This window comes from Stomoxys calcitrans, chromosome 2 (assembly GCF_963082655.1).
Source record: "Stomoxys calcitrans chromosome 2, idStoCalc2.1, whole genome shotgun sequence".
Taxonomy (NCBI): domain Eukaryota; kingdom Metazoa; phylum Arthropoda; class Insecta; order Diptera; family Muscidae; genus Stomoxys; species Stomoxys calcitrans.
The window spans coordinates 70,428,892-70,442,523 of NC_081553.1; the positions used below are offsets into that span (position 1 = coordinate 70,428,892).

Genomic DNA, 13,632 nt, shown 5'->3' on the forward strand with positions numbered 1-13,632 from the left:
TCCCCCATCGTTCTCTTTAGGCTTAAAAAACAATTGAAAATTGTGGCAATGGTGGTGGAGGCTACCATGTATGGGCGTTGGGGTATTGTTGTGTACCAATGTTGTTTACCTGTGTTTTTACAACACTTGGTGTATAAAATGGTGGGTATTTTCAGTATTTCGGGGCATTTGTAACTCAGTTATCATAATATTTTTATAACCACCACCATAGGATAGGGGTATATTCATTTAGTCATTACGTTCGCAACACATCGACATATCAATTTCCGAATTTACATGGTATATATATTTCGGATTGTCGTAAAATACCAAGATGATTTAACGATGTCCGTGTGTCTGTCCGTCCGTTGGTTGTAATCACTCTACGGTCTTCAAAAATTGAGATATAAGCTGAAATTTGGCACAGATAGGTCCTTTTAATAAACGCTAGTAAAGTTCTTGAACGGGCCAAAATAGCTGTATTTGGACCGATCCGCCGATTAAGGGTCTGGAGCCCATAAAAGCTTTATTTTTTAACCGATTTCGCTCAAATTTGAAGCAATGAGTAATTCTACGCCACCAGATATCCCCCCAAATATGATTCAGATCGGACTATATTTAGATATTTTCTTATATAAAAAAAAAATGCATTTGTGTTTGTTTGTTGTTCGGTTCAAAAACGGCTGAACCGATTACCTTGACATTTTCACAGATTGTGTAGACCTAGGCTATATAATTTTATGATATCGGATGGGGGCGGACCCTCCCCTTACCTAAAAGTACAACGCTAAAATAATAGTGGGATGTTCGGCATATTATGTGACTCAAATGAGAGGTATTCAGGAGTAGAATACGAATTTCATATTAAGCAGTAAGGAAAGGCAAAAATCTGGCGGTGCCGACTTCATAATACCCTACACCTACCCTATAAACACAAAAGGGGGGCATTCAGGAGTAGACTACGAATTTCATATTAACTGGTAAGGAAAGGCAAAAGTAGGCGGTGCCGACTTTATAATACCCTACACCTACCCTACAAACACAAAAATTCTAAACCGATTTTGATGGACCTGGGCGGATGTATCTAGATAGATTATTAAAATTCCTGTATCAAATTTGGAGCAAAGCAAATTTGTTCAAAATGTAATAACTACGGTTGACAAATGGCAACAAATTATCCAAAATCTGACGAACAAATATATGGGAGCTATATCTAAATCTGAACAGATTTCGACCACATTTTGTGGATATTGTAGAATTCGTAGAGGAAAGGCTTGTACAAAATTTTGGGAAGATTGGTCAATAAATGTGCTTGCAGTAGGTCTAGGAGTGAAAATCAGGCGATACATATATATGAGAGCTATATGCAAATCTGAACCGATTTCTATAATATTCACTTTTAATATCGAGAGTCATAAAAAATCCTTCCTGTCAAATTGCGAAAGAATCGCTTAACAAATGATAATTTTATTGATGTATTACTGCAAATCGGACTAACATATATATGGGAGCTATATTCAAATCTGAACCGATTTTGATGAAATACACCTGTAATATTGAGAGTCATAAGAAAATCCTTCTTGCCAAATTTTGAGAGAATCGGTTAACAAATGACCATTTAATTGCATTATTACTGAAAATCGGACGAACATATATATGGAAGCTATATCCAAATCTGGACAGATTTTTTCCAATTTCAATAAGCTTCGTCTCTAGGCCAAAAAACATGCCCATACCAAATTTGAAGACGATCGGATGAAAACCTGTAGTTTGTATACAAATTAACATGGGCAGACGGACAGACAGACGGACATAGCTAAATCAAATCAGAAAGTGATTCTGGATCGATCGGTATACTATCAATGGGTCTATCTCTCTTCCCTTTGAGTGTTACAAACAAATGCACTAAGTTATAATACCCTGTACCACAGTAGTGGTGTAGGGTATAAAAATTCGGTCCAAGTAACTGGAGGGGCCGCTCCAATCCCAAAAACCCCCAAAAACAGGTTTTTTGGACGATCGTGACACTATGGGACTCATAGAAAGGTAATCGGTAGGAGATTTGGAATGTGGTCGGGAAGTAGAAATAGGCAATAATTTGTTGATTTCGGAAGGGGATGGACCCGCCCCCGTTATCCAAATACACCTCCCAAAATCAAAAGTGGACCCATCGGGACAATATGGGTATCAAATGAAAGGTATTAGAAAATAGAGTACGAATATAGTATTTAAATTTGGGTCCAAGTACCCATCGGGCCGCCCCAAACCCAAAATTCCCCCAAAGAGTCATATTGGACGTTCATGTCAATATGGGCCTCAAATGAAAGGTATTAGGTTACGAATCTGGCATACAAAATCAGATCATAGTATAGGGGGTCACCCTACCACCCAAAAACGCCTTAAATTGGCATATGAACCATCATGACTACATGGGACCCGGTTATTTTGTTTGTTCCGTAGAATCAAAAACGGATGAACCGATTTTCTAAAAATGTTCTAAGATTTTTTAAGTTTGTCTGGAAGGAAGCATAGGCTATACAATTTTTAGATTTCCGATTCTAGTTTAAACCCAATGATAAGGGATTTTTTTTTTAAAGCCGAGTCCGAATGGCGTGCCGCAGTGCGACACTTCTTTGGGGATAATTGTTTACGTGACCATGCATGGCAAATGACGCCAGCATTAAGAGGGGCTAACCACCGCTTTGAATTTTGTCCGATGTCCTTGCTAGGATTTGAACGCAGGCGTTCAGCGTGATAGGCGGACATAGGCTTCAGTGGCACGAATTCGATATCAATATCCAGGGCGAAGTGTCGTCACCCTAAAAAGATATTCGAGAGTTAAATAAGGCGCAGCGGAACGGGCCCAGTTCGGCTAGTAACTGCCATATAGACCGATCTGCCGAAAAAGGTTCTAAAGCCCATGAAAGCTTTATTTTTCAATCGAGTTCGCTGATATTTGAAACAGTGAGTAATTTTAGGCCTCTAAACTTCCGACTCAATTATGGTTCAGATCGGACTATATTTAGATATAGCTGCCATATAGACCGATCTTTCGATTGAGGGTCTTGGGCCCATAAAAACGCATTTATTGTCTGATTTAACTAAAATTGGGGACATTGAGTTGTGTTAGGCTCTTCCACAATTTTCTGCAATTTGGAACAGATCGGTTCAGATTTGGATATAGATCCCACATAGTCCGATCTCTCGATTTAAGGTCTTGGGCCCATAAAAGATGCATTTATTACCCGATTTCGCCGAAATTTGGGACAGTGAGTTGTGTTAAGCCCTTCTACATCCATATTCAATTTGGCCTAGATCGGTTCAGATTTGGATATAGCTGCCATATAGACCGATCTTTCGATTTAAGGTCTTGGGCCCATAAAAGGCGCATTTATTGTCCGTTTTCACTAAAAATTGGGACAATGAGTTGCATTAGGCTCTTTGACAAGTTTCTGCAATTTGGCCCAGATCGGTTCAGATTTGAATATAGCGGCCATATAGACCGATCTCTCGACTTAAGGTTTTGGACTCATAAACTGCGCATTTATTGTCCGTTTTCACCGAAATTTGGGCCAGTCAGTTGTGTTACGGCCTTCGATATCCTTCTGCATTTTGGCTCAGATAGGTCCAGATTTGGATATAGCTGCCATATAGACCGATCTCTCGATTTAAAGTTTTCGCCCCATAAAAGGCGTATCTATTGTCCGATATCACCGAAATTAGTAACATTGAGTTTTGCTATGCCCTTTGACATCCTTGTTCAATTTGGCTCAGATCGGTTCAGATTTTAATATAGCAGCCATATAGACCGATCTCTCGTTTTAAAGTTTTAGGCCCATAAGAGGCGTATATATTGTCCGATATCGCCGAAATTTAGGACAGTGAGTTGCATTAGGCTCTCCGACTATTTTCTGGAATTTGGCCCATATCGGTTCAGATTTAGATATGGCTGCCATATAGACCGGTCTCTCGATTTGAGGTGAGGGGCCCATAAAAGACGCATTTAATATGGGTTTTCACCGCAATTTGGGACGGTGAGTTGTGCTAGGCTCTTCGATATCATTCTGCAATATGGCCGAGATCGGTCCAGATTTCGATATAGCTGCCATATAGACCGATCCCTCGATTTAAGTTTTTGGGTCCATAAAAGGCGCATTTATTATCCGATTTCGCCGATATTTGGGGCAGTGAGTTGCATTAGGCTCTTCGACGACTTTCTACAATTTGGCCCAGATCGGTTCAGATTTGGATATAGCTGCCATATAGACCGATCTCTCGATTTAAGATCTTGGACCCATAAAAGGCGCATTTACAAACTTTTTTTATTGTAATTTAACAAAAGATTCGACTTCCAAGTTTTCTAACAAAAGTTTGAATTTTTAAGGGCATCTTTAAGCTCATATCCTTCGAAATTTCACCACTGTAGGGTATATGAAATACGTCTTTGCTGGCGTTGACACCGTGTTTTGAGGCATTTTCTTCTGTTCTTTTTTACCTGCTCAGGTTTTATTAGAGTCCCATTGCCCTAAGGGTTTTATTAGAGCCCATTGCATGAATATTTTTATCTTTTTTTTCTCATTTTGTTGACATTTATTTTTGCTCATACACAACAATAATAATTACATTTTTATTTGTTTCACAATTTTACTTTGTTTCTTGTTTGATTTTATTATCATTTGCCGTCCGTCCGTCCGTCTGTTTGTGGGTCTGTATGTAGCCTGGGGTTGTTATGTTCTGTGTTTGCGAGTCCATGTTCTGTTGCTTTTGTTGTTGTCGTTTAAAATTAACTTAATTAAGTCGAATACTTTATACAGGTGAAATTAAAGTTACTCTCCCTCTTACCCGGTTGCGGTTGCTTTCAGTTTTGACTCATTTTACTTGAGCGTGTGTGTATATATGTATGTTGGCTATTCTATGATTGTTACTTAAAAAGACTAGATAAGACATTTAAATTTTCCAAACTTAACGTTAAAATTTTAAAATTATGAATTCATATACATAGAGACCATTTATAATAGTTCATGAGCTATTTATTCCTAAATACTATTTGTTACTTATGCACTCACAAATTGTTTTTATATTTTTTTGTTTTTTTTTATTAGAGACTATGTGTAAATAAATATCCTTATTTTTTTGTTTTCCTTTGTATTGTTTATGAAAAATCAAAAAATTATTGCCATTGATTACAACTTCGTTTGATTGAATTTTGAAAAAATCATTGGATCCTGTCCATGTGGCCAGCCTCCTGCTGCCGGCTGTCATCTGATGTACGATTGATATCATATGTGTGTGTGTTTACTGTGAATGTCCTTCGGTATAAAACTTAAATCTAATGAAAGAGCATATTGTTTTTATTTCAGCTTACATACACATTGAAATACATACATTTATAGAGAAGCTCGTTTAATTTTTTTATGTTTTGTTTCTAATTTCAGTTCATAAGGATTGTCCTAGAAACTTGAAAATGGCAAGGTGAGTGTTTAAATTTTATTAAAAATTCATATTGAAGAGATTTAAATTTTAATGTTTAACTGATGAAAATTTAACGAAATAAGTTGTAAGATAAACTAAAACAAATCTTCTAAGAATTTATTGTATTTCCTTCCTTAATGGATATTTGGACTGTTGCACCTTTGATATATCATGGGGACTTTGAGCTCAGCACCGTAGAACACATAAAGGTATTTCTTCTTCAATGCAGCAGATAGTTTCCAAGCAGTTTGAAACGAATCTGCAGTTTTGGAAAGTATCATGGGAATAACTATGGAATTTTAGTCAGATGATTTCTTTTGAAAAAGTTTTTGGATGAATTTTGGAGCGTTTTCCATAAGCATATAAAATTGTGGGTTCAAAGAGGGTGACAATTGACAATTGATTATCTTGAGGATGCAACATTTTCTATTGTATTTACAAGCATTTTTTTACCCACCACCGAAGGTTGGGGTATATTCATTTTGTCATTCCGCTTGCAGCACATCGAAATATCCATTTCCGACCCTGTAAAGTATATAGGTATTCTTGATCGTCGAAAAAACCTAAGACGATCTAGCCATGTCCGTCCGTCTGCCTCTCCGACTGTTGAAATCACGCTGCAGTCTTTAAAAGCAGAGATATTGAGCTGAAACCTTGCACAGATTCTTTTTTTTTGTCCACACGCAGGCTAAGTTCAAAGATGAGCTACATCGGACTATATCTTGATATAGCCCCCATATATAGAGATGGATTTCTTACGGGTAAATACCCAATGCTTGGGTATTTATTGGGTAAATACCCAATCAATACTTTTTTTGGGTATTTGCAAAAAAATGCAAATTTTGCCCATGAACATTCCACTAAGGAACAGAGGCAAACTTCTCACTTATCAATGAGAGCAGTCCGATTCAAGTTTTAAGCTCATTGATAAGGGGCCTCCTTTTTATAACCGAGTTCGAACGGCGTGCCGCAGTGCAACACCTCTTTGGAGAGAAGTTTTACATGGTTTTACATTGTACCTTACAAATGTTGGTAACATTAGGAGGGGAAAACCACCGCTAAAAATTTTTTCTGATGGTCTCGCCAGGATTCGAACCCAGGCGTTCAGCGTCATAGGCGGACATGCTAACCTCTGCGCTACGGAGGAGAGGTTAGCATGTCTCCAGACTTAAAGTCTTGAGGCAATAAATTGGTAATTTTTCATCCGATTTCTATGAAATTTGGCACAGTGTGTTTTGGTAGACCCCTACCCATTCCTGTCAAATGTGGTACAGATCGGACCATATTCGGATATAGCTGCTTTATAGACCGATCTGCCAATATAGAGTACTAAGCCCATAAAAGGATAATTTTTCATCTCATTTTGATGAAATTTGAAACAGTGAGTTTTGATAGACCTCTACACCTGTTTGTTGAATATCGTCCCAATCGAAATATATTTGAATATAGCTGCCATATAGACCGATCTCCCGATATAGAGTACTGAGCCCATTAAAGGATCATTTCTCATCCGATCTGGATGAAAAATGAAACAGTTCGATTTGATAGACCTGTTTGTTGAATATCGTCTAGATCGGACCAAATTTGGATAGAGCTGCCATATAGAACGATCTCCCAAAGTAGAGTATTGTATAGAATATTGTGTAGAGTATCTGGTCCACATTCCCTATATGGCCCAATCAGGACAATATTCAACAAAAAGGTTTAGAAGGGTGTCAAAACGCAATGTTTCAAATTTCATCTAAATCGGATGAAAAATGCTCGCTTTTATGGGCTCAATACTCTTTTTCGGGAGAACGGTCTATATGGGAGCTACATCCAAGTATGTTTCGATCAGGACGATATTCAACAAAAAGGTTTAGAGGGGTACCGGAACTGGCTGTACCAAATTTCATCGAAATGGGATGAAAAATGCTCCTTTTATAGGCTCATTACACTATATCGGGAGATCGGCAGCTATATCCAAATCTGGTCCGATCTGTAAAACATTAGACAGGAATGGGTAGGGGTTTATCAGTACACACTGTGCAAAATTTCATCGAATTCTGGAAATACAATAAATGGATCATTTATGGGTTCAATAGCCTATATCGGGAGATCGGGTGGTCGGTCTAAGGGCAGCTATATCTAAATATAGTCCGATCTGAAGCGCACTTCACAGAAACGAATAGGTATTTACCAGAACTCATTGTGCCAAATTTCATCGAAATCGAATGAAAAATTACCAATTTATTGCCTCAAGACTTTAAGTCTGGATATCGGTTTATATAGCGGCTACATATAACTAAAATCCGATTTTATGAGATCAGAATATCAATAATACCAAATCATCACAAATTTGTTGAAAAATGTTTTTATACCCAAGATATCAGCAAAATTGTAAATACCCAAATTTTTGGGTATAAGTGGGTAAATACCCGGGTATTTACCCAATTTGTTAAATATACCGTGTAAATACCTTTTGGATATTTACCCATCGCCCATCTCTACCCATATAGACCGATCCGCCGATTAAGGTCGTAGATTTTGTTGAAATTTGGGACTATTAGTTGTGTTAGGCCACTCGATATCCATCTTCAATATGCACCACATCGATCCAGATTTGGATGTAGCTGCCATATAGACCGATCTCTCGATTTCAGATCTTGGGCCCAAAAAGGCGCATTTATTGTCCGATTTTGCCAAAATTTGAAACAGTGAGTTGTGTTAGGCCCTTCGGCATACTTTTTCAATTTGGCCCGGATCGGTCCAGATTTGGATATAGCTGCCATATAGACCGATCTCTCGATTTAAGGTCTTGGGCTCATAAAAGGCGCATTTATTGTCCGATTTTGTCAACATTTGAGACAATGACACTGTCCTAAGCTTCAGCAAAATCGGATAGTAAATGTGGCTTTTATGGGCCTAAGACCCTAAATCGGCCGATCGGTCTATATGACAGCTATATCCATCTCTGGACCGATCTAAACAAAATTAAAGAAGGATGTCGAGTGGCCTTACACAACTCACTGTCCCAAATTTCAGCAAAATCGAGTAATAATCGTGGCTTTTATGTGCCTAAGACCCTATATCGGCGGATCGGTCTATATGGCAGCTATATCCAAAGCTGGACCGATCTGGGTCAAATTAAGGAAGGATATCGAGGGGCCTAATACAATTCAATAATGGCCCTAGACCAAAATTTCAGCAAAATCGGATAGTAAATGTGGCTTTTATGGGCCTAAGACCCTAAATCGGCGTATCGGTCTATATGGGGGCTATATTAAGATATAGTCCGATGTAGCCCATATTTGAACTTAACCTGCTTATGGACAAGAAAAAAATCTGTTCAAAATTTCAGCTCAATATCTCTATTTTTAAAGATTTCAACAGACAGACATACGGACATGCCTACATCGTCTTAGATTTTTACCCTGATCAAGAATATATATACTTTATAGGGTCGGAAATGGATATTTCGATATGTTGCAAACGGAATGACAAAATGAATATATCCTCATCCTTCGGTGATGGGTATAAAAATACAGTGCGTTAAAGCAAGTCTCAAAATTCGGACGAAAAGCCAAGTTTATAACTAAAAACGAAATAGTTGTTCAAGATCCTTCACCGTATATACATTCTTAACTGATGTATTACTCTAACTCAATTAAGCCGAGCTCGTCTGTCCATCCGTTTGATTGTCTAACAGTCTGTCCGTAAAATTTTGCATAATAAATCTTGGTATGATTTCTAACATCAAACACAAATACATGAGTGTTTTGCTGGACAGGAAACTGAACTACAAATCCAACATTTTGGAAAGGGCAAGAAAGGCCACTCTTGCCCTCTACACCTGCAAGAGAGCCATTGGCAAAAGTTAGGGGTTTAAACCGCATGTCATGCATTGGGTATATACTGCAGTTGTCAGACCTGTAAAGTTATATGGTGTTGTGGTCTGGTGGACGGCGCTTCAAAAGTACACCTACCGTTCAATGGTCAGCAGGATTCAAAGGATGGGTTGTTTGTGCATCATAGCCGCACTAAGGGCGACACCATCTGATGCACTGAATTAAATGCTACATCTTAGGCCTCTAGAAATTATGGCTAGACAAATTGCGGCAACCACTGCCGTAAGGCTAAGGTAGCTTTCAGTGTGGATTACAATCTACCTGAGTCTCATTTTGGTAAAAAGTACTGTACCACTATTCCTGATAGAACTAATTGGAACTACAATATCCCTATTAAAAGAAGTTACATAGATTATTCCAAACTAGGCGACCAGGTAGGCTTTGGGGGGTATACTCCAAAGATCTAGAACTGGTCATATCGAAAAGGTTACCCGACCACAGCAGTGTGTATCACGTTGCGATCCTTGCAATTAATGAAGTGGTGGAATGGCTATGATATAACGTCATTACAACGATTGTCATACATATCTGGCTCAGTCAGCCAGGCAGCCATTAAATGCCTGGAGAAAGTATATCTGGACACAAAAACCGCCATCGATTATCGCAACTTGATGGCTGAACAGTTCAAAAGTCACCTATTCTGGGTGCCAGCCCACAGAAATATCCCTGGGAATTCTACCTTAGACATTCCAGGGCTCTAGCTAAATGTGTTTATGACCAGGTCAGAAGGCCAACGAAATATATATGATCACAATGAGCGGGCTGTGAGCATTCCAAAGTATGTGGCCTATTCTAGACTGGAAGAGGTCTACCGCTTTACTGTCTCTGGCAAGAACAGAGGCCTCAGTCATTGTGTCCGTCATGACAGGTCACTGTCTAATCGGAAAACATGCTGACAGACTGAATGTTGCCAGTAACGACTTTTACAGAAGGTGTGAGGACATCGAAGATGAAAAGATAATAGAAAACCTTTTGTGTGTGTGTCCCGCACTTTCTGTCAGAGGGAGTTCCACTTTAGGTTCTCATTTGAGAACCTGTCTGATTTAGCGGATGCGAACATTTACAAGTTGTTGGGCTTTTTAAAGCTATCTGGATGATTCATTGGTAGAAACTAGAAGGCATCTTCCTTCTTCTGTTCCTGTGGTATCACAATGGGCGAAAAACGTCTAAGTGAGTCTGATGGCAGACTGTCACTTTAATATCACCTAAGCTAACATCCGTGGCAAGTTTTATTTAAATCGGTTTATAACCAAGTTCCCACATTAGCCTGTATTGGCCGATTTCACATCTCAAGGATGTCATTAGGGATGAACACCGCTGATTATTGATATGCTCCTCAATACAGAACTTGAGCATTAATGAAAGGCGGACTAGAGTACTTATAATCCACAGCTATTCCAGGAAACAAAAGTCGCATTTTACTTCCAGATTTTTATAATTACTGACTATTCTAATAAGAGGTATGTATGCAAAAAAAAAAAAATTTTTTGCTGTAAAAAGTTTGTTAGGGAAAATTTTGGTTTCATATTTGTTTTTAGTTAAAAACGCAAAAATAAAAAATAAAGAACTAAAAATTCGGATTTTTATGGAAATTTGGAACAACTTAATTTTTGTTTTAACCTATAAAATTTAAAAAAAAATTAAATAAATACTTTGTTGAAAAATTAACTTCTAGGACAATCCTTAATCCTTCCCTAGGCTTAGTATAAATTTTTCCCTTTACAAAAACCACCACGACGGCCACTTCTTACGCTGCTCGTGCGATCATGGTCCTGTTTCTGTTCTTGCTGCTGTTGTGGCTGTTGCTGCTGCAGCTGCACCTCCCTTTCCTCCTTTTCAACATTCTCTAGAGTTTCCTCTGTTTTTGGCAGTGATAATGCTTGATGCAATGGCGTGGGCTGAGGTGTGTCATAATCATCCATCATTAGTCAGCTAAAATCGGGACCATCACCATCATCCGAACAACCTGATATGGTCTTGTGGAATGTGGCTGGAGCCATTAGGGCTCTTGCAGCAATCATTTGGAAATTCTCAGATGCCCGGAAACCACTTCGAGTGCATACACAACGGCATACGATGCGCTTAAAGGCAATACGGAATTCGTGGGAGAATAGAGCGTATATGAGGGGATTTATGGCCGAATTGCAATAGCCCAGCCAAAAGAGCACCGAAAAGACAGTAGGCTGAATGCAGTGATCACAAAAGGCCCTTATCAAGTACATGGTGAAGAAGGGCAGCCAACAAAAGATGAAGCCTCCCACAATGATGGCCAACGTTTTGGCGGCCTTGGTCTCCACCTTGAAACGTTTCACCTGAAATTTGACAGATCTTTTGCCTCGATGCTTTTTGCTGTTGTCCGACTTCTTGCCGGTGAAGTTAAAACGATTTGGGTGAGATTCCAAGGGTCTGGCATGTGAGGCAGGTGAGCTTTGTCCCCCAGCCGTTTGTGAAGAGCCACCAGCTGCCGCTTCTGCTGCTGCTGCTGTATCCACATTGAATGTGGTCTCGCCTATATCCACAAGACTACTCTTAAATGAACTCCTTCTGCCATTGGTTAGAGGGGAGTTATTTGTCGCCGCCCCCACTGTGGTGGAAACAATTGAGGCATATGTTGGTGGGGTACTATTGATGGAAGTATTGGAGTCTAGCATATTTTCCGACGAAGGAAACGATACTTTTATGGAGATTTTCTCATGCCTTTGTCTAGGAACTTTCATGGAAGTCGCCCTCTTGGGTATGGTCATGGCCGTCACTGTAGATGTGTTCGTTCCCTGATGATGCAATGGAAACATTTCCTCATTGTTGCTGTTCACACTCAAGGTCGACGACATTGAGTGCACCGACAAGGGCGTACGCTGTGGCGTGGAACAAGGCCTTCCTCGGTGGATACGCAGTACCAGCTGTGATTCATCGACACGATTTGTGGTGCGTGATTCCTGAGGACATCCTGGAATAGTAACACATGTTCGGAAGTTGTTGATAATGAAACAAACAAAAAAAAAACAACACACATTTTAGCTCATTAAACAAATTTGGAATTGAATTTTGAGTTGTTGGTGGTGTTGGAAGGGCATAAAACAACATTACCAAGACAAGATGATGGACAAATGTGGAACAAACAGGTGGTGAGTTGGTTGCTTGGTTGGTTGGTAGTTTTGTTAGAAAATATTTAGAGAAAAATGTAAACAGTTCAACGACAACATTCATACGTTAGAGGGACGGACATACAGATTGTAAGAATTTTTTTTTTATTTATACTTTTTTTTTATAAACAAACGTATGACAAACAATGCTGTTAAAGATTTTGAATTAAAAAGTGTTATGCTTACATTAATACAAAATGACGTTTTGTTTTAGTAACAATATACATTTGATACAATTATTAGAAAATTACATACAAATTCTTTTTTTTTAATTTATACACAAGATTAGAAAAACATGAGGAATGACAAGGGTATGCTATTGATTAAAAAAACGGGAATGATTGAGAAAAATTTTTGCGGGTTCTAAATACAAAATAGTATTTCAAGACAATGGGTTTTAAAGAGGATTTAAAAAAATTGTAAAAATTTTAAAATTACTTACTTTATATCATTTTTGTTGAACAGTGGGTGGTATACGTGATAAAAATTGGAATATAATACCCATACACACGGTGGGCCTTGTAGGATACAAAATTTAATCAACAAAATCGAACTATGTATTTAGCTCGTAATTGTAAGTACATATAGATGAGTACTATTTTTAAATTTCCAAAAATTCTACAAAATTTATTTATGAAATATCTTTGAACAGCCTTAATTTTGTCTGAATTTTATATTCAGCTCAGTGGATTTGAATTTCCTTTCATGGAGGAAGAAACATAGTAAGACAGTTCAAGAAATCTTAACTGAAAATAAAACAAGTAAAAAGGAATTTAGTGAAACCGGGCCGAACTTTGAATATGTACCACCTCGAATATATAAATAAACAACATATCGTCAAAATTCGGAGAAATATTCACTATTTATGAACCCATAGTAGCTATTTCGCTATGTGGTCTGTTCTCGGGTAATACATGTGTCTTCCATGAGTTCAAGACCGTAAATTGGCTAATAAATAGGTTAGTTATGGGAGAAAGACCTTCAACCGGGATATCTTCCTATATGGGAAATATGCCCAAAAATAGTCCGAGATAAACCATATTCGCCACGGACGTCAAAGAGCAAAATACAGCTCGATGTGTCACATTTCAGCGAAATCGGGTTATAAATGCGAATGGGCCTAAGGTTTTACATCTTGGTATTGGTCAACT

The 13,632-nt window shown here is 38.4% G+C and overlaps 1 protein-coding gene across 2 annotated transcripts in view; it reads right to left on the bottom strand.

The window, feature by feature from the left end:
• The window catches only part of LOC106089393 (octopamine receptor Oamb), a 409,732-nt gene that overhangs the window by 28,521 nt on the left and 367,579 nt on the right, over nt 1-13,632 (bottom strand). The window contains exon 7 of one of the 2 annotated variants that reach the window (XM_059363781.1): nt 11,123-12,285. The exons of the other annotated variant lie outside the window; for it this stretch is intronic. Coding sequence (XP_059219764.1) covers nt 11,267-12,285 — 1,019 coding nt within the window. The 3' untranslated portion in view covers nt 11,123-11,266. Of the gene's footprint in view, nt 1-11,122; nt 12,286-13,632 lie in introns of those variants that run through there. 2 annotated transcript variants of the gene reach the window in all.